We start from the raw sequence: 24,389 nt of genomic DNA on the forward strand, positions 1-24,389 counted from the left end.
TAGCTCAGCCCTTGGGGTGAGATAAGAAGCTGTCCCCAAACAATTTTCTTTAGAAGCACTTTTAATGTCCTTCCTTTGGTACAAGTGGCCAGGTGAATATGTATATGATTTAGGAACACAAATATCAATAAAAAAAAATCGTCATACTTTTTTAACTCCTATTGATTTCAGTACAAATTAGATTGCATGTGTGTTTATAAAGTCTATTTGGTGACAATCTGTATCTTTAGACACTGAAAAAAAAAGCCTTTAAACATTTTGGAAAATTTCATCCTAAATTAATGGCCTAGTTTTTAGATCTCCTAATTCTGATGACTCAAGTCTCACATGTAGGAGATTACCATTTAGGAATATTTTCCTTCACCTACAGGAGAATGATTTGTCTCCCATGAGCCTATGGCGTGACACACTATGCTATTTTTGACCCCAATTAGTTCATGCTACACAGGAAGAAGGATACCACTCAGGCATTTAAGGATCTTGATACTGCCTATGCTTGAACCAGAGAGTAAGATGCTTGAGCCTACTTTTTATGTGATGCCCGGCCTTGATATTCTAAACTAATCACAGTGATTTTGAATCTTGACAGTTACCTGATATTTGGGCATTACTGAAATTAATGCAAACTTCTGAATATTTTGAATACTTTTGAAAAATATAAATGACTTATTTAGATCCCTAATATTTATATATTTCTTTAAAGTATTCTTATTTTTTTACTAAGTGATTTTCTTATAATGCCAAGAGATTTTACACAGAATTTTTAGAACAAAGGGAAAAGCCCATTAGAAATATTATTTTTCCTAACAATACAAATGTCTCAGAAGACTCTGAAATGACTAAGCATGATGAAATATTATTCCTTTCTGGTGATTGCAAAACTGGATTTTATTTGAACTCCATTTATAGTTGGCAGTGCAGAAATAGTACAAATTAGAAAGAAAAATTACACATAACTTTGTAGCAAGGCTTCACAGTGAGCCAACACAGTCCTACTTAAAGAACTAGGTAGAAAGTTACTTAGCTTACTGACTGAATACTTTTGTCAGCTTTGTGATCTGTTAGGTACTTAATGCATCACTGAAGTACTAGAGCTATACAAACTTGTTAGAGTGTTCTGCTAATTTGAGGCAGAACTAATACAAGACTGAAAGCATCTCATATTTCCTGTCACATTGAATGGACTGCATTTAATTGTAATATCTGAGTATTTTTCTGTTCTTTTTGCAATAAATACTGATTTTTAAATATCCTTATTATATTCAGCCATGTTTCCTTTATGTTTTCTAATGTATATTCTGATTATTTCCTGCTTGGCCTGATATTTATCTTGACAACTGCCTGCTACTGCTTTGTTAGAAATTTATCATGTCTTTGAGAACCACTCTTGTTATCACCTGCTTTTGCTTCATGCAAATCTCCTTGTCAATATTTGTGAAAACCTTTTGAGTACATCCAGACTAACAAAGTGTACCTTGGCCTGAGAGCACCAGCCTGGGCAGGCAGAAAGGTTTCCTAATGCACCATAACCCTTTAATAACCTGGGTTCCTATGACATCTCAGCCATTTACTGTGTTCATTTAACTTATGATGTATGCTATCTTCTATTTTATGTACTTGTTAAAATTCTAGACAGCAGACAAGGATGGTCTTGATAAAGGAATAAATTCTGGGGCATAAAGGTGTATAAACAAATAAGTGTTGTTGCATTGGAAAGTATAACAAAAACATGCGAGGCTTCATAGTACCATACTGACTCTCAACATGTAGGAAGTTATAGAACACAGAAAGTTTCTATTTATAAAAAGCTCCAACAAACTAGAAGCTTGCAAGGTTCAACTTACATTGCCAATTTACATTACCTTCCTCATATACTGCTGAAGAACAACTGGAAGGCAGTTTCCATTTCTGGATTTTCAGATGTGTGTCATTTCCAGCCCCCTGCTCGATAGTGTGTAAGTGCCTGAAGGGCAGGTATCAGAATGTGTGTGGCATGTCTCAGTGACAGGAATTTTATGCATTAAAAAAACAAGAAACCAACAAACCAACCAACACGCTCTTTACTACTAAAAGGTAGATCTCTTTCATCTGGGACTGGAAGCCAGTCCAACCCTTCACTCTCACTTAAAAAAAAAAAAACCCAACAAAAAAACCAGAGTCTGTTATGAGAGAAGCATACATAGAAGACACAAGACATGATTTTCCATGATGCTACTGGCAACATGTCCATGTCCAGAAAAGTGCTCAGAAAGGTAGACTTCTCCCATTCCAGTGATACCATATTTTTGTGCAGCTTTTTAGTGAACTGAATGATGGCAGAAATAAAACAACCTGGAGATTTGTTTAAAGACAGAGGAAGTGAGCAGAAACAAATCTTCTCTCACACTATTTGTTCTGTGCATTTTTACAAAGTCCAGTTTCTTCTGTTACTGTTCCTTGTTTTTGGTTGTCTAAGCCTCCTTCTTCATTTCTCTCTCATTTTCCTTTTCTGTTAAGGTTTTTCCCCTGCTTCTTCATGTGCTGTCTCTTTTTTTCTCTTGCTTTTTTGTGCATTATCTACAGCTTTCATATTTTTGTGCTAATGCCTCCCAAATTCACCTCCATTTCCCCCTCCCAAGACCATTCAAATGATGAATCTTTGCTTTCCTTATTCTGTAGTACCTTACTTGTTCTACATACAATTCTAAAGTTCTGATTTAGACAAAGTCTCATTGATCTTAAGAGGAATATTCCTTGAGAAAGAAAGAACTACACCAAATCTATATCCTAGGATTTCTAGTTCCATTCACTGTCTGAGCTCTTCCCTCAAGTTTGTATGTTATCTTTTCAGTTTGATTTACATATGAATTCACTTATCACAAATCCAGTGCATTTCATTTATTGGCGTTCACATTCAACAGAACCATAGTATTGAGGAAACAGAAACCAAAGACTAGTGGTGTCAAGCTGTAATTTACAGCCTACCACCTAAATTCCCCTACTACTAGTCATATAAAATTGTATTCACTGCAGGGTAGAGGTCAATCAGTCTAGAATTAGGAATAGAAGAGTAGGGTTGATCAAAAAAGCAACCATTAAGAAAGTCAAAAGGAGATGTAATAATAAAGGATCACCCTGCTCTTTGCCATTCCAACATTCATTTTTCTGCTCACCTGGTATTTAAATGCTTTACACTCAACTTCCTTATCATTATGACATGATACTATCATTCATAGCATCTGTAATTTGGTCTACTGCATCTGGAAGAGGATCAAAGCCGTTAACAAGTCACATCCTGGATAAGGATCAAGTGTAGCAAGAGACTGTAAATGATTTCTGAATGCCAGTGCTTTCCCAGCCAAGCAACATTTCTTGTCTGATGATGGATATAATCATTCCAAGTCTCACCAACTCAGTGTTTTTTTTACTTTCAATTTTAAGTACCTGGTAATTAAGTAACTGTGCTTCATTCTGTGGTCCTCCTTGATTGGAGACAAGCACCCTGGATGCTCCAGCCCTAGAATCTATCAGCTCTAGCCCTCAATGAGGTTTAGTACATGCTCATGGAGTCTGATTATACGATTCTTTTACAGTTTCACTTGCTGTAGGAATGATTATTTCAAGCTAAAAATAAAAGTGAAACAACAGCTCTTAACTCAGAACTTAAGAGCAACCCAGAACAGGGCTTATCAGGTTACCTTTTTGGGAACCCTCCACACCAGTGTGCATTGGCAGAAGGTTGCAGTCCCAAGCCCTACTACCTATGTATCTCCCTGCTAGCAAAAAAAAGAAATCTTCTCAGTTTTCAAATCCTCCAAATGCTGCTGTCTCCAGCTTGCTGTTCATAGTTATAAATCATCCTCCAGCTCCCTCCTGAGATGATTCCCCTCTGACAGCTCATGGTAATCTCTTTCTTGTACCATGGAGGTTTTGAAATTCTCTGTTAACTGGATGTTGAACTGAATGTCCAGTCTTGAGCCAGCAGCTTTATTAGAATATTCCATATGCATTTTTTTTTTCATGACAAAACTTGCTCTTGGGTGCACACAAGGGCTATTCACTGTATTAGTTTCACTTAAGACCTCTTTCAAAGGCTTAAATAGTTCATAAGATTATGTTGTCTCCCTGGGGTAAATTTCACCCTGTATCAAAATCCATGACTTCTTACCAGTAAGAGTTGTAGTAAGAATGCATTGCTTTAATGGTAATAACTGAAAGCAGAAAACTTAAGTGGGAAGACAATTAATGGGATACATTAAGTATTTTTAAAAGTTTCCTAATAATGCTTGGCATTTATGGCTTAGCCTGAAATTATGTCTTCATAAGAAGTGAAGCGCAATGGAGTGAATCACAAAGGAGGCAAAATTATACTGGACTGTAAACCTAGAAAAGGATACCAGCCTTTTTATAAGATAGATAATACTTTTTTATAAGATAGATTCTACCACTGATTAATTCACTCTGACCCACAGGTGACTAAATTAAGAATTATTGACCAGAAACTTTGTATAAAAAGACAGTGGAATGAATAACATAAAGCTACAGTTCTACAGAAAAGAACCTACTGAACTTTTGTCTTTGTTTCCAGTGGGAAGAAATGTGCTATTCAGTAGACATTAGAAAACGGTTCGATTTCATGTAATTTTTTTCCCCAGGGACTGCTGGCTCTCACTAACCTAACTGGTCTTGTTCATCTCTGATGACTGAATAACACCAATGACATCATTCCTTAGGAAAGAATGCCTGCTGCTTTTGTGCATGCAATGACAGTTCTGAAGTGGGAGCCCAGACTGAAATGTTAAAGTATAATGTGTGATTACAGGCTAATGGAGACAATTTATAAGCCATTGTTCTCCAAATATGATAATCTGATCTTTATACAAGTTTCCTTAGCAAGCACTGAGAGGAGTTAAATTTTACAGTCACAGCTAAGATGTTATTTAAACACATGTAACAAATTTACAGAAGAAAGGTAAAAAATCTGATAGAAATTCCAGCTAGCCCAATGGAGTATAAAAGATGGGACCATGTTAAATCCACTAGTCAACAGAAATAAAAACAAATGGTCTATTTAAGTTTAAGTTTATAAATTATAAACTTAAAGTGCCAGGTTACCATTGATTTTAAACCCTAAAGAAGCCCTTGTTTCATCACAATGTTTTAAATAAATAATATATTGCCATGCAATGAAAACCCCAGTGAATCTCAGAAATTCAGTCACTCAGTCTTGTAGGAAACACACTGAATTATTTAAAAAAAATCAATATTCAAAGAAAATATCCCTTAAAATTCTAGTCATTATTTGGAAATTGATATTTTTGTCTACATAATAACAGAGATTAATCAGCTGAGATGGAGAGAGTCTTTCCCTTTTATTTTAATGAAAACAGCTGTCTCTGAATACTATTTTTACTGAAACATAGGAATTCTTTTTTAACTAAATTGGCATAAATTAAACCTTATTTGGTTTACTTCATGGCAGAATTATACATGAGAACACAAACTGCCTTTCCACCGACCATAGTGTCAATCAGCAAATTTAGTCCATGGCTAACAAGACCCAGAACCTTTATAGCACCATTGCTGGGCTGACTGGCCTTTGTTACAGAAACCGTCTGAGCCCTTATTCATTTATGGATAGAACTATAGCTATGTGCCCAAAATCCTCCTATTTTAGTTTGAGACACTTAAAGGAACAACGCTGCCTATAATCTGAATGTCTCATACTATTTAAGTCTTTATATTGTTCTGATTACCATGGTACTTGAGCCAACTGTATAACCTTACGGTTGTCAGTACCCTACAGGAATATTAAACCACTATTTACAACTTTATTATGGAAAGTGCCAACAAATTAAAAGGTTTGTATGTATCTACTAACCACTGATTGATAGTAGGAATGACAAGAAATAGAATGACATCATAGGAATGCTTAAAGTGGAAGTGGTGCCATTTATAACTGACATGAGTCTAATTTGGCAGAAGGCAGGGTAGATTTGTGCCTTATAAACTAATTGAAATGCATAAGCTTTTATAAGCAGCAGCTTGCTTCATCAGATGCTAAGAAAGGGCTGAAGAAAGCCAACTTTCTACAGTGATTTGAATACAAAGGGGAGGGAGAGGGGGAAAAAGGGGCACTGCTGGGAGAGGCGAGGTGGGTAGAAGAGAAAAAAACAAAGCAGTTAATAGAGGGACAGAAGATTATAAAAGCTTATCTAAGAAATGGGATAAAAATCCATAGTCACAGGGGAGAGCAGTGGTTCTCCAACTTCTTTTTTCATGGACCACTTGGAAATTGCTGAGGGTCTCAACGGACCACTTAAACTTTTTTTTGTTCTACAAATCAAAGCACACAACTCATATTTTAATATCAGTAGTCCTACCTTAACAAGTACAGATATTCTCGATTGTTCTGCAACCTTTCTGCTGACCACCTGAATGGAGCTCGCAGACCAGTGGTGGTCCGTGGACCACAGTGTGAGAACCTCTGGATTAGAGCATACTTAGCACCATGCAGTCTGTGGATGATTTCTTGTTGCACAATTTTCCATTCAAGTTTGTTTTTAAAGTTTTGTTGCCCAAGAATAGCTACTCTGAGATCAGCAATGGAATGTGCAGGAAGGTTAAACTGTTTTAGCACAGGCTTGTGTATCTTTCTGCAATTGGTATCAAATCAATGTTCATTCCTTCTTTCACATACAGATCACCGTCTGTCCACTATAGATAGCAAAGGGGCACTGTAAGTGTATCATGTTGTACGTAACATTGATAGAGAGCAGGTGAATGAAACTTAGATGTTATAATTGTGTTATTTGGTGCTGATGTGCTCTATGTTGATGAGAAGGCACAGCTGACATCTGGGTCTGGATCAAGGGCTGGTGTCTTCATGAGAATAAGAATTAAGTAGCCTGTTGCAGGAGAGATGTTTTTTGAGTTTGGGAGAGTGTGTGTGGGGGGGGGGAGGGGGCGGGGGTTGTCTGTAAGTGAGGACAGGCTTTCCTTGATGGTTACCTTGAGATGAGGTCTCAGAAATTTATTTTTCAGGAGAAGTTGGAGGTCATTTACGTGTCTGAGGTTTTCAAGCTGGGGCTGCAGGTGACAACCAAAGGGATTCTATTGTCCTTGTCTTGGGGTTGTATTGTAGCAGATCAGTGCAAGGGCTGATCTGGCTCTGTTGATTTAAGTGGCTTTAGTTTTATGATTCTATTGTAAGTGTAGAAATCATTCCTCCGGATCCTTAAGGTATGCATCCCAGTCAGGGAAATCAGAGCAGATACACTTGTAAAACAAAACTTGGCTGCAGATGACAGATCTAGTGGTGTGCTTAGGATGAGAGCTGCTGACAAGGAAGTAGCTGTAGCAGTTGGTTAATTTCCAATGCAATGTGATGGTGATACGGACATAGCAAACTTGAACTATGGTGTTCAAGAACTGAATTTGCTGGGTAGAGTATTGCAAAGCCACTTTGATTAAGAGGTCAAAGTTGTTAAAGTCCTGGTGGAATTTCTGTAGAGACTCCTTTCCATGTGTCTTCATCTTCATATGATGAAGATGTCATCAATGTACCTTAGATATATCAGGGGGATGAATGGGCAGCTGCAGAGGAAGCAGACTTCAAGGTCTGTCAAAAATATATTGGCATATCGGGGGCCATATATATGGCCAGGAGAGTGCCATTCATTTTTAGGTATAGGGAGTCTCCAAATCTGAAACAGTGGTGTGTAGGGACAAAATGGGAGAGTATGATGAAAACTCTTTGTGGATCTTGGGTAATAAGTAAATGTTGCTTGGCCTGGGCTCCTGGGAGATGGAAAGCATTAATCCTCTCCTGTGTTTTTGGAAGTTGCCTTTAAGAGTTTATTTAGTTCCTTCTAGTATTGTGCCATGAGGTCCTCAGTTAGGAGTTTGTAAAACTCTGTGTTGGAAAGTTCTCTCAGCTTTCTGTAAACATGCTGTTTTGTTCATGACAATAATGGCACCCCTCTTAAAAGCCTGTGGTATGATAATATTAGAGGTTTTTTTTTAAGGCTAGGCATGGCTTGCTGATCTACAGGACTGAGGTTGTAATGCAAGGCCTGTTGTTTTCTGAGTCAAATATATTATTGTGAGTAACTTATATAAATATACTATATTTTGCATTGCACATGATTTACAAATTGATCCTGATTTCTAAAAAATATTTTTTATAAATATTCCCTTGTAGTTTGCATGAAAATATCTGGCAGCAGGTAACACACAAAGTGTTCACTTTGCCTGTGTATTATCTGCAGACGGTGGCTGCAAATTCACCTAATTAGAATATTTTACTTCTGAACCCTAACAGAAGAAGGACTCCCCCACCCCAAATAAATAAAACTACTTTCGTTCAAGCTGGTAAGAGGCCTTCAGGTTCTTGACCACCTGGGTGATAGTGATCATTGCTTGCTGGAATTCACCATCCAGTGCAGGGTGTCAAGGGCCTGCAGCAAGGTGGTAGCCCTAGACTTCAAGATGGCCAACTTCAACAGGTTGAGGAGATTAGTGGGAGAGGTGCTGGGGTTCTTGAGAGCAGAGGAAGTCAGTGCCCCAGATGAGTGGTCATTCCTTAAGGGGTGACCATCCCAACAAGAAGCAAGGTGGGCAGGAGTGCCTGAAAGCCCCCCTGGCTCACCGAGGGTGTATGGGAATGCCCGATTGCCAAAAAGACGGCGTACAACCGGTGGAAGGGGGGGTGCTATCCCCAAAGAGGAGTATACCTTCTCTGCTTGGGCCTGTAGGGGGGCTGTCAGAAAAGCTAAGGAGGACATAGAGCTAGGACTAGTGTCCAAAATCAAAGATAATAAAAAGTCCTTTTTTAAATATATAGGGAGGATGAAGAAAGCACCGGGAAATGTGGGGCCCCTGCAAGATTCTCTGGGCAATCTGGTGGTTGTGCCAGAGGAGAAAGCAGACCTCTTTAACTAATTCTTCACCTCTGTTTTCTTGGGCAGGGAGCGGGACTTCCCCACTATGATGCAAGGCGGACTTGAGGGGAACGCCTCCAGACCTCAGGTTGGGGAGGACTGGGTTAGAGAGCTTCTGGAGAGGCTGGATGTGTTCAAATCAGCAGGTACAGATGCACTCCACCCCAGGGTGTTGAAGGAGCTACCAGGGGTTATTGCAGGGCTTTTGGCATGGCTTTACGAGTGCTCGTGGTGCTCGGGCCAGGTGCCAGATGATTGGAAGATAGCCAACGTGGTCCCCATCTTTAAAAAAGGGAGGAGGGAGGACCCGGGCAACTATAAGCCCATCAGTCTTACCTCAATCCTAGGGAAACTCTTTAAGAAGATCATCAAGGAGCACATCTGTGATAGGCCAGCTTCAGGGATGATGCTCAAGGGCAACCACCATAGTTTCATTAGGGGCAGGTCATGTCAGACCAACCTGATTGCCTTTTATGATCAGGTCACAAAAGCACTGGATGCAGGTGTCGCTGTGGATGTAGTCTTTCTGGACTTCAGCAAGGCCTTTGACACTCTTTCCGATCCCATCCTCATTAAAAAACTAGGGGACTGTGGCTTTGATGCCTACACAGTCAGATGGATTGCAGATTGGCTGAAGGGTCGTACTCAGAGGGTGGTTGTGGATGGGTCATAGTCAAGCTGGGGAGAAATGGGCAGCGGAGTCCCCCAGGGCTTGGTCCTTGGGCCTGTGCTGTTCAATTTCTTAATCAGCAATTTGGACGACAGGGTGAAAAGCAACCTTTTAAAATTCACTGATAATACCAAATTTGGGGTGAGGTGAGCATGCTAGTAGGGAGGGAAAGACTGCAGCAAGACCTGGATAGGTTACAGGGGTGGGCTAACAAAAACAGGATGCGTTTCAATGCTGACAAGTGCAGGGTGCTGCACTTGGGCAGTAGTAACCAACAGCACACTTATAAGATGGGAAACTCCCTTCTTGAGAGCATGGAGACAGAAAGGGATCTTGGAGTCATATATTGACTCCGAGATGAACATGGGCCGACAATGCGAGGTCACGGTTGGCAGAGCTAACCGGACCTTGTCGTGTATCCACAGGTGCATCTCAAGTAGGGCCAAGGAGGTGATCCTCCCCCTCTATGCAACACTGGTCAGGCCACAGCTGGAGTACTGGGTCCAGTTCTGTGCGCCCCACTTCAGGAGGGATGTGGACAATATTGGGAGGGTCCAGAAGAGGGCCACCCGCATGATCCGGGGGACAACAGGGCAGACCCTACAATGAGAGACTGCAGGACCTGAACCTGTTCAGCCTTCACAAGAGAAGGCTGAGGTGGCACCTGGTGACCATCTATAAACTCACTAGGGGGGACCAGAAGGGTTTGGGGGAGACCTTGTTTCCCCTTGTGCGCCTGGCATAACAAGGAATAACGGCCATAAGTTGTTGGAGAGTAGGTTTAGATTAGACATCCACAAGAACTACGTCACAGTTAGGGCGACTAGGAGCTGGAAAGAACTTCCAAGGGAAGTGGTGCTGGCTCTTACCTTGGGAGTCTTTAAGAGGAGGCTTGATGCCTACCTGGCTAGAGTCATTTGAGCCCAGTTTTTCTCCTGCCCAGGCAAGGGGTTGGACTTGAAGATCTACATGGTCCCTTCCGACCCTACTTCTATGATTCTATGATATCTTTCCAAATGATTATACTTTAATGAGACTATTTTTCAAATGAAAATTAAGTGAAAGATAAAAAGTGAAAATAAATGAAACTATACTAAAATGTAGCAAAATATTGTTTGCAAACTAGGGAAATCTAAAACACATAGGTACTGTATTGTTCCCAAAAATTTACATGGCCATTTTGTTAAATCTGTGGTTTAGTGAAATAAAACAGTACCATCATCAACAAAATAATTAAACTTATTTAATTCCTTTAGCTCTTTCCTTGATCTTGTTTCCATTCCAATATCATTCCTACAAGAAAATACAAGAGAGATGAAAACTGCCGTTGTTATCTTATATAATATTACCTAGGAAGCAATAAGCAGACAAAAGCATAGGCCTGTGCAAAATGACTGTGCTTCAATTTGGTTTCAGCCATTTAGGAGTACAGTGCTTTGTTTCAGTATTTCGGATCACTGTCCTGTTTCTTTTCAGCCAAATCTATTTCAGAGATTCATCTCTGCCAAATCTCCTTTGAATCTGTTTCAAAAGGGCTGCAAGGGAAGCTTTGCACAGCCCTACTCAGCTGGGTGGGGCTTGGGGCTGAGGGCTGCAGGGCCCCCGCGGGGAGCAGGATGGAGCCGTGGGTGGCTCGTCTGGGGAAGGGGAAGGGCTGCTGCCCTCTGTGCAGGTAAGGAGACCCCCCACATGGATCTCTGATCCCTGTCTCACTGGGTTGCAGGGCAGGGAAGCAACACAGAGCAGCGAGCAAGCCTGCTGGTCCCTGCCATGCGACTCAGCTCCGCAGGGAGCAGAGATCCATGCCAGGGGTGTCCTTGCTGCCGCTTCCTGACCCATGCTGCCCTGGTGATGTTTCGCTGTGGGGGGCAGGCAGTGGCAGCTAGGAGACCTAGCATGGATCCCCGGACCCTACGTGTGCCAGGTCATGTGCCAGGGCAGTGATGGTCCCTGCTGTGTGACCTGGTTCTGCAGGGAGTAGAGATCCAGGGCTATACAGAACTCTGCTCCCTGTGGAGCCAGGCCATGTGGCAGGGATTAACCAGACCCCATTTCAATTCCCAAGCCCATGGTTTGATTTCCCAGTGCTTTCAGGGGGCACAGGCCCCCATATCTGTGCTGGGTTTTAGCAGGCTGCCGCTGCAGTCTGGGGCCAGTGGTAGCACCGCAGTCTTCCCGGCACTTGGCATGGCTTGCGCCAAGCAGATGCTGCTGGCCCCCAGTCTGCAGTGGCAGTCTGCTGAAACTCTGCATGCAGATCGGGGGCCGCACACCCTGGGAAGAGCTGGGGAAATGATCAGAGAGCTGGGATGTCTATATCGGAGCAATCCTTCCCTTCCTGTTTTTAGTTTTTGTTTCCCTGCAAGCCCGGCTCTGAAACTCCAAAATTCTCCAAAATGTTTCAGAGCCTTCCATTTTGATTTGGATTCAGTGTTTTGGGCACCGAAATGGCCCAAAACACCTTCAAAATGAAACAGCTGCTGAAATTTTGCACAGCCCTAAAAAGCAGCTCGATTAGACTGGATAGGCTTTTCCTTCTCCCCAGAACTCTCCAAGGACATCTGCAATTTATGATTTTATAACTGTACCCTGCATTCAACTTTACCCATTTACCAACAACACTGATTTGGGAGAATAGGTGTTATCACATAGTGTAATAACTTTTCCTTTGGAATATGGCATCTGGCAGATATGCCATGTATCTCTATTATTATTATTCATTAAACATTCTGTATACTATGTGAGAACTTAATTACACAAATTCATATGCATATTTATAACCCTTCTTATGTATCCTTACTTACTTGAATAGGACTATTCATATAAGAACATTTATTCAATGGCTTGCAGAAGGGGGTCTCAGAAGCAACAAATTACTGAGGAAAGTTATAAGACAGAAGATTAAATTGTATGTAGATGATACATCTTATACATAACCTTGGACGCCTCTTTTCTCCTGCATCTGCTACCAATCACTGAATGACACAGGGAACTTTATGTTTTTTAGCTACATAAATCATCCTGAATCATTTTCATCCATGCTGTACAGAAGATTAGGGGAATTGTGTTGCTCTGAAGAGGGGTAATTGATTTTACGGTTTATATTTGTGAAATCTACATATAAGCCAGTACTGATAAATATGATGATGATTTGTAAGAAGATAAAGGGTTTGACTTATCCAAAACTCTATGCAGCAATAACTGTGGTTGCAGTTTGTACTTCTGCCTCTTCACTATTAGCAAGCCCAGTTCTGCTGAGCATCCTAGAGTTGGCTGGTACAGTCCCAAATGAAGAGGGGGCATGGCTGAACCAGCAGGAAGATACGGAATAAATACAGACATTCAAAAAGCCCGAGCCTGAATTAATTCAATTTTTGCAGGTTAGGATAATCTATGTAGACTAAACTGGTAAGCAAGTAAATAGACATTCATTTTTGATTCTGGCAATGCAGGCACATGTCTGCAGTGGCTCAATCCAGAAGCTGGGGGGTGCTATAATGAGCCTTCCCTTCCCTTCTGCAGTGGCTGGGCTGGACAGAAGCTGAGCTGAGGGAGGGCATGTGGCCAGGCACTGGAAAGCCTGAATATGGTTGGGGAGAAGTTTAAACTCCCACCTTGGCCTGGCCCAGGAGTCAGGGCAGGAGAAGCAGCCCTTGCCAGGCTTTTAGGGCAGTGGGGGAAGGAACATAGCCAGACCCTGACCCTTGGCCAGATGCCAGCCCAGCATGGCCCCCAAAGGTGAAGTGGCAGGGAGGGGGGTTCCCCTCTCCCTCTGGGGGACCCCAGCCAGGGTCTGCTAGAGCTGGCAGACCCCAGCTGCAGTTCCCTGGTGTGAGAAGGGATGGAGGGGGAAATAAACCCACTTCCTGCCTGCCCTTTCACCTCAGGGACCCATGCTGGGCAGGCATGTAGTCATGCCCCCACCCATGGAGCAGCAAAGGGGCAGGGACCCTGATAGGGGCTGTTGTGCCCTGACCAAACAGACCCCAGCTGGGGTCCTCAAGGAGGAGAGGTGAAAGAAGGGGAAGAAACACCCTTCCTGCCCCCTTTGTCTCAAGGGGCCATGCCGGTTGGCATTTAGCTATGCTCCTACCCCTGCTCTGGCTCAAGAGCAGAGGGGCAGGGCTCAGCTGTACTGTCTCTGGAGCAGGTAGAGCTGAGCCCAGGGATGAAAAGCATGCTGGGATGCTGGCTGGGGGACTCTGATTTAACTTAAACCAGGAATGGATGTGAGGCAGAAGTTCCATCAACCAGCTTGACCTCAATCAGTTAAGTCCATTGGCGATGAGTAGGGGGTGCACGTGCACCCCCTGAGATTGGCGGTGTACCCCCTATGAAAAGCACTTCTGATGCCGCCAGCAGCGCCTGCAGACAGTCACTGCTCACCAGCCCTCCTCAGACACTATGTCTGTGGGTGGTCCCTGATTCCTGCTGTCTGCTGCCAATGCTGCTGGTGGCATCTGTGGATGACCATCCACTGACCATTGGTCAGTGCTCACCACTTCACATGCCCCCACCACCAACACTGCCATGGCCACCTACAGGAGCTCCCCGCTCAGCCTGACCCAGCTGCCAACAGCACTGCTGCCTGCAGTAGCTCTCCACTCACCCCCACCATGTCACTGACAGCACTGCCGCCACCTGCGTGTGGTTGCTGTGCCTCCCCAGCCTCTGGAGGCATACAGTGTCTGTGGTTAAGTCTGATACTACATTCAACCAGGTTCATCTTAAACCAGTTTCAGCCATTTGAAACTGGTTTATGTGCACTGAGCTTTTGTTCTGTTACAGGTTTAAACCAGTTTCTAATCACTTGAACCAGTTATATATAACTCCTGTCCTTAGGCAGGGTGCTTCAGTGATCCTCTCCATGGAACCCAGACCAGGATTTATAGTTCCTCTCCTCAACTTGAATCCTCACAGTTGTAATCCTTTTGGGTTCAGCTGCTCCTCTAGGTACAAGAGGCTGCAATTACAAGCTCATTGCATGCACGTAAGTGATTCTAACTTGTTTTTTTTATTCTTTATCTAACTTGACAGGATAAAGACAACCCAGTAGATGACATTATAGTTCTTAAATAGCATATTTAAGCCTAAAAACTGACCTTTCTTATGCTATACAAATGATTGGATCCATGTGCTCGGAGAGCAGTCATTAATGGCTTACTGTTTAATTGGGAGGAGGTATCAAGTGGGGTTCTCCTGGAGTCTGTCTTGGATCTAGTGCTGTTTAATATCTTCATTAATGATTTGGAGGATGGGATTGAGTGCATTTTCAGATGAACCAAGCAGGGTAGAGATATAGACACTGTGGAAGGTATGATTAAGATCCAGAATAACATGAACAAACTAGAGAAATGATCCAAAAAACAATCAAAAAAATTCATTAGGAACAAATGCAAATAAAATGAATAGGGACAACTGCATTTGGGCCAGAACAATCATAGGCACAAATATGGACCAGTACTGCAGAAAGAGACCTGGGATTATAATGTATCATAAACTAAATGCAAACAATTGGTGTAATTTTGTTATTAAAACAATTTAAGAGCTCTTAAAATTTAAGCTCTTAATTAGGGATGAATATAGCCATGTACATAGCTTCTCATTTCCAAATATTGGAGTTTTGGAATAAAATGGAAGAATGCAAATTCCCATTTTTTGATTGTGTGAAAATGTGCATTCAGCCATCTTTCCCCTTTCAGGTTTGTCCATAAATGACAAACCACCTATCAAAACAGCACAGGAAGCTACAGCTGCCTTCTATGGACAGGGGTGATGAATTTAAGTCTATATTCATCCCTAATTAAAAGCTTAATTTAAGAGCTTAACCCAAGATTGCACATTTTGCCTTTAGTGTATGTTACTGTTTGTACCATTTAGAAACAGTCTGCATATATATTTTGGGAAAGTAAAAAAAATGAAATGAAGTAATAACAAAAGGACAAGGTGCGAGTAAAACCATTCTTAGTATTGATTAGATTTAGAGAATGTACTTCACAAATATTTTATCAATTTATTTCTGTTTTTCACTAGAAAAGTTCTCAGTGGAAAAATTCCAGCCCTTAGCAATCTGATAATGAGTAGGAATACTGATACGTGCATTCAATAAGGTTTGAATCACACTACTGTACTGCACATCTCACTTTAAAATGATCTGCTCAGTATAAATGTCAGAAATAGTGTACTGAATTGTTTGCTTTTAGTACTCTCTTTCTGTGGTGCCTTTAGTCTTCAGGAATTAAGCAGTAGATGGCAGCATTCAGTGAACAAATGGGCTTGACATCTTATTAGACCTGAAAGTAGTGCAATTAAAATTCAAATATTACTATTAAAAGGTATTTCCATTTGCAAATAATCTTTCTGTAATACCAAATTAATACCCCATTGGAAAGCAGTTTTTTACATTTTTTCTTTTTTTTTCTGCTCATCAGTAAGATTTGTATAAGAAATAATTAAGAAAATGTGAAATAGAAATAGAATAAGAATAGAATAAAAGATATGCACAAACATCCTTATATGTTTATAGCAGTAAATATCATCAAATATTTTAACAATTTGTTTCTTTTTTTCCCACTAGAAGATTTTTCAGTGGAAATTTTCTGAAGAGTAACATGAATCACTGTGTGCTAAACATCTTGGTAGCATTTTCGCAACAAGGTAGTTTACTTACATCCCTAAATGTTGTTTTAGGATATTAATTAGAAGCAACTATTAAAAAAAATCTATATGCCTATATCCTATACATAATAGAAAATATTTTATTGAGGTAGAATTTTATTGAGGTAGGATTTCCTGCTTGCATTGTCTCTTTCTGTTAGATGCAGACACTTCAATTTCCCAGTACAGAAAAGCTGTTGACACATTTACTATCCCTGAGCAGTGCAGCACTCCTACTGATTTCAAAATTGGGTTGTTTCTTCAGTCTAATCTTTACAGCAGTTTACTGTCCTCTCACATTAAAATGATTCAGGTAACATGCATTTGAGTATGCATATTGCTTCATATTTTGTTTTAAAGTATTTACTTTTGAAGCAGCAGATTCCACAGAAATAAGGAAACAGAGCCATTAAGGAACATACTTTTTCCTTCACTTTTTTTATAAATTTGCATTTAGAAGTCCTGAGGAATCACTACAGAAAGTTACACTCAAAATATCAGCACCCAAATTCCTTCTGGGGTCTAAGGTAGGGTCAAAGGAAATGGTTTTTCAGGAGAGTTAGGTATGAGAAACAAGCTGATTTCACTTGGGCAGTTCAAGATCGACAGCTATTGCTTCATAGTATACAGGTTATCAGCATATTGATACAGAACAGTTCCAATGGAACTAATACAGCAATTTAGACAACTTAAAATTGACTCATTAATTTATGTTTGTCTTTCTTTTTAAAATAATCTTGTAGGGGAATAAAGTCATGGTGATGGAATCAGACTAATTTTCACGGGTCAGATTCTGAAGTCTTCTAATTTCTTACTCAAGCAACAACACTCTTCCAGTTTTAAGGGGATGCGTGTACTTTCAGAAACATAAACAAGTAGGATAATACGCTTCTTTCTGTTCACCATTCACCTTGTTTAGTCAATGAGAGTTTTGCCTTAATTAACACCTAATAAAAGATGAATAACATCTTCAGGAAAGCATCCAATCTATCAGCATAAAATAGAAAATCTATTTTGAAATTGGCATTTACACTATACCAGTTATCAGACTTATAATCGTGGCTTTTGAGCAGCTACAGTTGTTTTAAAATCAAAATAGTGATGCAATTTAAAAAAACCCAACAAACTATAAACCTGACCCAAAGCATACACTGAGTTCTAAACCATGCCTCAAAATTTAATTTGAACTGAGAAATGAAACCTGTTGATCCAGTACAAAGAGTTCCTTACTTAAAGAATGGCAGGACATTAGACTCATCATGACAACTTCAACTCGATTGAAGTGACTTAAGAGGCTTGTTAATGAAGTCTGTTCTTATCTGCATCTATTGGTTTCTAATTTTTTATGTAAGAAGTAAATTTTATTTATGCATAGCAACTTATCAGGGAAGCTTTGGAGCATTCATGACCTGATTATAAGCGTTAATGCATATTAATTAGCAGTTTCAACTGGATAACCCAATTTATGATCTGACTCTAATAATATTTGTGCCACACTACATTTCTGGCCATGTGTAGCTCCAACAGGTCACTTCCTAGTTATTAGTAAGGTTAGGGGCTATATTGTTTTAGGGGGGGAAAAAAAAAAGATTCCATTTTAAATGAGTGGTTACTATATCCCTGAAAGACAATCTGCTCCAAAGTGCCAGCTACTCTTGCAATAACAGACTTCTATTACCTTTGCAAAGAGATTAAGGCTATGCTGGGGATTTTTCAAGGAAGAGGGCGAGGTTTGCCAAGAAAAACAATACAAAGTAATCTAGGCTTTTTTTTAAATTGCAAAGAAAATAGATGGGAGATATAGTGCAGATGTTTAAGTGCAGAATTTGGATTGAACTTCTTTCTTGCCCTTATTTGCTCTGACCCTTATGCCAAGCTCTAATGTAGAAAAAGAATTACACTGATAATCAGTTTAAGCATTTCATAACAAGCTTACTTTTTACAGAATACTGAGTACAGCTTTTACTATTATGGCATGTTTTAAAATTGTCTCCATCACTTTATGCACATCAAGTCAAATTAAAGATGCTCTTTCTCTGATCCTTATTGGCTGACTACTTTGTCATTCTTGTCGAGGTGTGTGGAGCATTACGCTCCTGAAAATGAAGACACAAGGGATATTTACACCTCTTGCTACCTGAGTAAACTCTGATAAGATATTTCAGTTTTCCTGAAGCTTCTTATGATCTCTGGGGCAAAAGACTGCTAATTTTTGTTAGTCTGATTCCAACTCATTTGTGGCTTATGCCTGCCTAATGCATAGCTAATGTTTAGAAACCAGTATCTATTTTGTGGACTGGTGAATAAAAATCAAGACTTACAGGGCATTGACTCCTAAATAGTTACAGAAGTACCTAACTTTATAACCATGAATAATAGAGTGGTGCTAAAAATGTAGTCCTTGCCAAAGAACTCTACTTGATGTGGGAGATTCATCTGTTCAGAAATATGAACCTTTATCTGCTTGGGCTTGTGTATAGCGCTTGTGTATAGCACAGAGCAGTAACAAGCAGTTTTGGTGCCCTGGGTGGAGATGCTGTTGAGTGCTAGTTACTGTACATGTGTGGGAATGCTGAGTGCTGAAGCATGTGTAGGTGGGAACACTGTAGGCTCCTTCTCTAAACTAGCATCCAGGGCTGGTGCCCTACTTGCCACACCCCAGTTATGCTACTGATACAGCATGAAAATCTTGGATTAGTTATCAAGCTGTAAGCAAAAGTATGTGCATCACATGTCAAAGTTCCTTCCATTATTCACCCCTAGGGTTGCAGCACATAATATTACTTCACAGTGAACTATGGGATGCAACCATAATCGATCAACAGCCTAGGATAAAAATCACCCAATGTACCATACTTATTCAAATCCAAGATAACATCAACTTTAAGATAACCCCCTAATAATTATATTCGATAGGTGGAAAAATAATAGATTTGTTATAATTTTTCATGTGGTACTATTGGAGGGTCATCTTACATTCGTCCTCATGACTGTTACAGTGGCGAAAGCAGCAGCACTGGAGCAGGTGGCCCCTACTACTTGTTCCCCTACCACTTGTTCTCACTTGCTGCCTGTCCCTTGCAGTCTCTGCTCCACCCCACTTCCCACAACCTCTGCCACCTCCCCTGCAGCAGCCCCTGCCCCTTTCCCTTCCCCACTGCTGCTTACAGTCAGGCATGGCTCCAGCTCTGGCTCTGTTTCCTCTTAGGCACGGAGCACATGCAAGCTCTGGTCCCTGTGTAGACATGCAGCAGCATCCTGGGGCTAGAGCAGCTGTTACTGCTGCTGCCTATGACTGGGCAGGGGCTGGAGCTTGCATGTGCTCCATGCCTGGTGGGGAATGGAGCCAGAACCAGAGCAAGAGCTATGCCTGACAGAAAAAAGTGGGGGGAGGTGGGAGGGAGAGGAGGCAGAAGCTGGCAGTAGGGGGCAGATGGGGAGGGAGCAAGCAGCTGCTGTAGCTCTGACTCTGGCTCCAATCTGGGCATGGAGCCAGAGTCAGAGCTGCTGCAGCCACCTACCCTATCCTATGCCTTGCACTCAAATCCAAGATGAGGACCCCCTTGCCATGTTGAATGGAGGGTGGGGGGAACCTCATTTCAGACTTGAGTAAATATAATATTCAACCCAAGGTATCATTTAAGTCACATATGGTTTAGACAATACACGGTTTAGACAATAGGATCTTACCCAGTAATTTTTGCTTAAGTGAATTACATTCTACCTAGACTTTTCTTAAGTCTGAAATCCTTATTAATTCTCATACCATTGACTTAGTGCAAATGTCACTTCACTGGTAATGGAACCTTTTCCAAAGTCCATACTCATATATAAAGTGCTGAGGCCCTGATCCAGGATATCATAGCACTTGCCAGCCCATCATGGAGGGACAACAATATTCTTACACTAACACCAAACTGTTTGGGAGAGCAGACTTGAATGGGGTTTTTGAAAGCCCTTATCACTGGGCCTTTTTTCCGCTCCTTAGCTGCACTGTTTTGTTGTACAGCTTGCTTTTGTTGATGGAAGAGTATGGTAAATGGATCAAAGAGTAGAATGTGTTCATTATTAAAATGATCATAAAATCTGATGTGGCGTATCTGCCACCGAACCCCTAGTTCCAACATATACTGTGGTTATATCTATTGGTACCCCTTGTTTTAGAGACAAAGCAAGATTTGCCACAGAATTAAATATTTTAGGCATACTTTAATTTTATAAACCATTATAAAATGTGTGTGGGGGGGTCATATTTTCAACCATTTCTCAGAATAACTAAGTGTAGCTTAACTTTTATTTACGTGTTGTTAATAACTAAAACCCAAAAGAAGCAGTTCCTGCTAAAAATAAACACCTGGAATCATTAGGGTGATACAATAGAAAAATACCAAAAAGGAAATTAAATCTTTGAAATAGTCCCCATTAAAAATAGTTCCATGGCAGGAAATGAAATACAAAATAAAACTATTCTAAGCCAGATGCTATAGAAAAACAAACTATGACATCATTCCCCAACATAGATAGAATAGTTGGGTGGGAGGGATATCACTAGTGAATTTAGAGGAAAATTCACTGAGGGGAGAACATCTGCACACAGACATCTGTAATAACTATTTTGTGTAGTTTCATACAGCTGATTTTGCTAGCTACCAGTGCCAAGCAGTTCCTTTGGAGCATATACACTTGGTTCTACATTTTTTCTGTGCAGGATAAGTCAGGGGCATCCAGCTAAGAAAGCTGTTAACAGCATCTAGTGGTGAAGAGTCCTTTTAAAGCATTTATATAAAGTTCAGAATAACAGTGGGTTTTAGGCTGTACACAGCTATGAGGCAAGGGATTTCATCTCCCAACAGATTCAAAGAAAAAAAATCATTAACATCAGTAGAGGCTTGGCTGTGAGATGAGGGGCAAATGTCTCAAAATGAGCTTTAACTTTATGTCCTGCCATGAGGCAGTAGTAAAAGTAAATTGCCAAATGCTGTACCTACTGGATGCATCTACACGTGCATTTGCTGGGGCACCAGTTTACTAGAGAGACTATACTACTGTGCTGTTAAGTGTCTCATGTAGATGCACCCCCTGAATCAGGGCCGGCTCATCCTAATCTGCAAAACCTGAGGCCGCAGGGGGCTTGCAGCCAAGGGGCCCCCTGTGTCCAGCCACTCACCACCCCATCCCTGCCACCAGCTTCATGTCTGGCTGCTCACCACTCCCCACCCCCTCCAGCTTCTGTGTGTCAGGGGCCCCCAAAACTGTATCTTGCAGGAAGCTCCAAAAAATTGTGGGCTGACCCTGCACTGAGTATTTTCCATAAACTATCACTATAATATCTGATTAGGCTATGTGATCCAATTTACAAAACTTTCCAGAACAAAATCTCTACTTTAATAAGATATGGCATTCCTATTTCAGGAAGAAGTGTTTAGTATTTGGGGATTCAGGAAAGGTTTTGAAATCAGTTTAATAAAATAGAGTTATAAGCTCAGCCTTTATTATGGAGCAACTGCCACAGCTCTGTAAGTGTACTACATGGCACACAGCAGGATAGTATAAATATGTAGTATACGATGCATATTGAATTATTTAGCAGTACTCCACAGCACAGGAAATAGAGCTATTACACAACAATACACCACAAAAACCCCTATTCAGGTATATCTACTATGAACACAAAGCCAAATCAAAGAACAAATGCTATAAAATGGTGAATAGTCAAATGGTGAATTGTCATTAATCTAGTTCCAATGAAGTCTATCCAACAGCGCAACAGTGGGCTAAAGCTGGCTGTCCAAAGTTCCCAAATTATTAGTACTAAAACCTAAATGAAAACAACAAAAAAGTCCTGTTTATTACCTTTGAGTATCTTTGCTCTGTCGACTTCCCTGTGCAATGAGACATTCACTTCCTAACTCTGTACTTATTTGAGAATTCATGCTGTGCTTACTGCAATTACTGACAAAGAGCAGACCCTTCTATTTTTCTGTAGCTATTCACTGGTTCCGTTGATAAATTATAAGGAAATTTATTTTTATACAAGTGCACAATCCTAAATGTAAATGTTTATTGGAACCTGTGTTATTGCAATAACGAAGGGCCATTAGTTAACTTGCTATTACCATATATGACAGTGTGCTTATTTCATTAATTTTTTTACCTATATAATTTTGTTACTTTGTACCATAGTCACTTTTTGTTGTCAGATTTTATCCCAGGTTCTCTGCTGACCCAGTTATTGGTAAATGTGGAGGAGGTGGCTGTGGTTATCATGGGCTTGGTTAGATCATCCAGAGTCTCTGGTTTTATGTCAGCCCTGACAGGATTTAGAGAAGCCAAGACTTCTCTGCTGGATTATGTGAGGAATCTGAAGTGGGAAAAGCAGAAGAAAACATTGTTTCGCTGCTCTATGTGCTTCAGGCTGGGGCTGGCTGGGGCCAGGGAGCAGCATGCGGACATGGGAAAGCAGCAGCCCAAGGCTGTCTGCTCCCCCATCTCTGTATGCTGTGAAGCTCCCATGTTGGGGCACCCTGTGCCCCAGCCAGCAACCCCCCAGCTGAGGGTGCAATGTACCTTGAGATAGGGAAGGAGGAACCCTTGCATTGAGGCACCCTACACCCCAGACAGCCGCTCCCTGGGTGGCTGGGCACAGTGTGCCTTGAGATGGAGGAGCAGCCAGCCCAGGGCTGCCTGCTCCCCCGTGTCAAAGCGCACTGCCTGAGCCATCTGGGGAGTGGCTGGCTAAGGTACAGGGTGCCTCAGCATGGGGCTCCACAGCATTGGGAGATGCCTGCCCCCTATCTCCATATTTGTCCTGGCACATGGCATTTTGGCATGCTTTGTGCCATTTTTTTCCAGGAATTTTATCTGCTACCAGGAAATCCTGGTAATCCAGTGCTAATTAGCACTGCTGCACATGGTTTAATATGCAACACATGCAGTTTGTGACACCATGAAGAGGTTTGTGGTGCCACATACCACATGTGCCTGCATGTCTGGATCCAGCCAGAGAAGAAATTATTTCAGAGATTTTTTTTCTCCTTATGTATTTCTCCTTTCTGACATCAACATCCTATTGCCACAAAGTGATGCAATGTTACTACATCATGTTGCCTTTGCTCACTGCCTCAACTGAACATACCTAGCTATTGTGTACACTTACGTCATCACAACTTGAATCACACATCTATATATTTCTATTGGAAATTGGCCAAGGCTGAAGCTGGGATTTCAGTTTGATGCCCTGAGACGATGCCCTCATTCTTAAATACCTGTCCTTCTTGCATGCCTAGGTTCAAATCTGTTGCAAGATTTGGTATTCGGAAGAAATATTCCCCCAGGTCAGATTGGCATGGATTTTTAACTGCCTGTGGCATGCAACAGTTTAGCCTCCTGAGATAGAAATACTTAGTTTTGCTAAAGTTTGGGGGGCTCAATATAGGACATTTGGATATTACAGCTGCTGTGGATCCTATACATCAAAGCCAAACCTTGTTGTTATATTTTTGTCTTTTTACAAGAAAACACAAGTTTTTACAATCATCAGTCCTGAAACACGAAACCTCTCATTTGCATAAGGAATCTGTGCCTTAATATGAATTTTGAACTGCAGAATAATTTTTACAATAGATATGAAATAAAACTTTGATAGTAACAAACTTATCAACACAATCCTTATGGAAGTGCATGCTATGCTATGGACAGTGCAGCATGAGGCCCATCACAATACCATTCTATCACTTCTGTTTCATTATTAGGATTTATGGTAACATTTTTTGTTCCAAACTTACCCCAGCCTTTGGTTTAGCTCCAGAGCCAGCCATTAGACAGGGTGATGCTAGGTCAGCAGCATGGGTATTAGCAGGTAAATTTGTTTGAGAGTGACTTATTGAAGCAAGATCTATTCCACTTTCAGAACCAGATTCCAAATCCTGTAAAAAATGGTGGGAATCTTTTAATAGAGGTAAACATGAAACTATTTAATATATGTTGTTGTGTTATTTAAATGTCTGTAGTTCTTTTAAAAGTGTTTATTTAGGCACATCCAAAAATATACTTTTAAGTTTTATTCATAACAGCAAACTGTCTTGTTCTTTTTAGTTACAAATTCACTCTCCTGCCTTTTTTTCTTTTCAATGAAGGTGGTT

At 40.9% G+C, this 24,389-nt stretch overlaps 1 protein-coding gene across 5 annotated transcripts in view; it reads right to left on the reverse strand.

Moving 5' to 3' along the window:
- The window catches only part of DLC1 (DLC1 Rho GTPase activating protein), a 409,890-nt gene that overhangs the window by 258,203 nt on the left and 127,298 nt on the right, over positions 1–24,389 (reverse strand). For all 5 annotated transcript variants that reach the window (XM_090035987.1, XM_090035988.1, XM_090035989.1 and 2 more), the window contains one exon: positions 24,033–24,173. In XM_090035987.1, the coding sequence (XP_089892113.1) occupies positions 24,033–24,173 (141 nt within the window). The remainder of the gene's footprint in view (positions 1–24,032; positions 24,174–24,389) is intronic.

The sequence above is a fragment of the Crocodylus siamensis genome, chromosome 2 (assembly GCF_052110815.1).
Source record: "Crocodylus siamensis isolate JL-2025a chromosome 2, ASM5211081v1, whole genome shotgun sequence".
NCBI classification, from domain to species: domain Eukaryota; kingdom Metazoa; phylum Chordata; order Crocodylia; family Crocodylidae; genus Crocodylus; species Crocodylus siamensis.